This window comes from Branchiostoma floridae, chromosome 5 (genome assembly GCF_000003815.2).
Source record: "Branchiostoma floridae strain S238N-H82 chromosome 5, Bfl_VNyyK, whole genome shotgun sequence".
Lineage (NCBI taxonomy): Eukaryota > Metazoa > Chordata > Leptocardii > Amphioxiformes > Branchiostomatidae > Branchiostoma > Branchiostoma floridae.
Window position 1 is genome coordinate 7,519,009 of NC_049983.1, and position 1,406 is coordinate 7,520,414.

At 41.1% G+C, this 1,406-nt stretch overlaps 1 protein-coding gene across 1 annotated transcript in view; it reads left to right on the forward strand.

Annotated features, from left to right (window-relative positions):
* Positions 1-1,406, forward strand: part of LOC118415654 — a 4,262-nt gene that overhangs the window by 2,485 nt on the left and 371 nt on the right. The window contains exon 5 of the mRNA XM_035820381.1: positions 825-1,024. Within this exon, the coding sequence (XP_035676274.1) occupies positions 825-1,024 (200 nt within the window). The remainder of the gene's footprint in view (positions 1-824; positions 1,025-1,406) is intronic.

Consider the following 1,406-nt stretch of genomic DNA (forward strand, 5'->3'; position numbering starts at 1 on the left):
CAAGCCGTACGCGGACGAACCTCCGGACTGGTCCCATGCCATGTTGTGGAGACGGTCCTTCTCCGTCACCGAAACCAAGATGATATCAAGGTAACATGTACATGTTTGTATTTCAAGAGCAGTATTCAATATAAGGTTTATTAATGATAAATCACATTTCTTGTGCGATAAGCACAACCTAGTACAGACCATTTTTGACTGCATATCCATACGCTATAGTCTTGCACTTATTACCGATTACAGATTGTAGATGTAGTTGTGATAAGATCTTGTATTTTTTGGTGTACATACCAATCGGTCATTAGGGTGATTTTGCTGTTTGCAATGGCAACCCTTTCGTGATACAAATTCGGTAGGTTGCTTGATGTCGTTGATATGCCTGGCAACTAGTCAACTTTGCGGTGACAATATGTCTATCAAATTCTGTGTTTGTAGTGTGCTGTTGTTAAAGTAGTATGTAACCATATGTTCTATCATGTTAGACTAGTAGTATACTGATGTAAGTAGTTTGTAGTTGTTATACGTAATTTGCCATACATTGTACCTGTTACAATCGTTCTGCAATAAACTTGACTTGATTTGACTTGTAACGCTGGTTCACCTTTATCCGCGGGGTAACCTATATTCGTTGTTTTATCAAGTCGATGGTTGGTGCAATATTTTGAACATAACGGTTGATGCAATATTTTTTTACATAACGTTAACGTATCTGGAGTTTGAAACCACCGTCCGTCGTAAATACCATTTTTAAAGACAACGAATATAGGTTACCCCGCGGATGAAGGTGAACCAGTGTTAACTAACAAAGGCTATACAGCTCACAGGTTTCCTTATCCAACATCGACGGGACCAATGAGTATCGACGAGAGTGCCTCCGGATCTTGAAGAGCATCTTCGAGAAGAGAACAACGCTGGCTAAATTCACGTCCTACCACCTGAAGACGGTGCTGCTGCACGAGTGTCGATCTCAGGGAAACTGGCAAAGGTCAAAGAGAGACGAGCGTTTTATGGACCTGTTGGAAAGGTCAGTCATTAAACGCTATCATACATGCCAGGGAAGATTTATACCTGTATACGAACGTCCAGAAATTTTACCATTGATTGGTCAAGTATGTATTTTTAATGCGTCTTTTCAAATCGATATCGTACTGTTTGGTAGGGCTTGTTGGGGGTGTTCACAAGATGTGAATTTCTGTCACTGTGGCATCAAGCGCCTTTGTCAACACTGCTTTCTTTGCTTGTAAAACGACAGTTTGCGTCAAACTCAGACCTAACGTTACTTGACTTGACCTAATGTACGGCGAGGAGGGGGTCCTCCTCTGCTACCCGAAGTGAAAAGCAGTGAGCAGTATCAAAATCTTCATTTCAAATTTCGAAGATCGTTGTATGGACATCGTTCAAATATG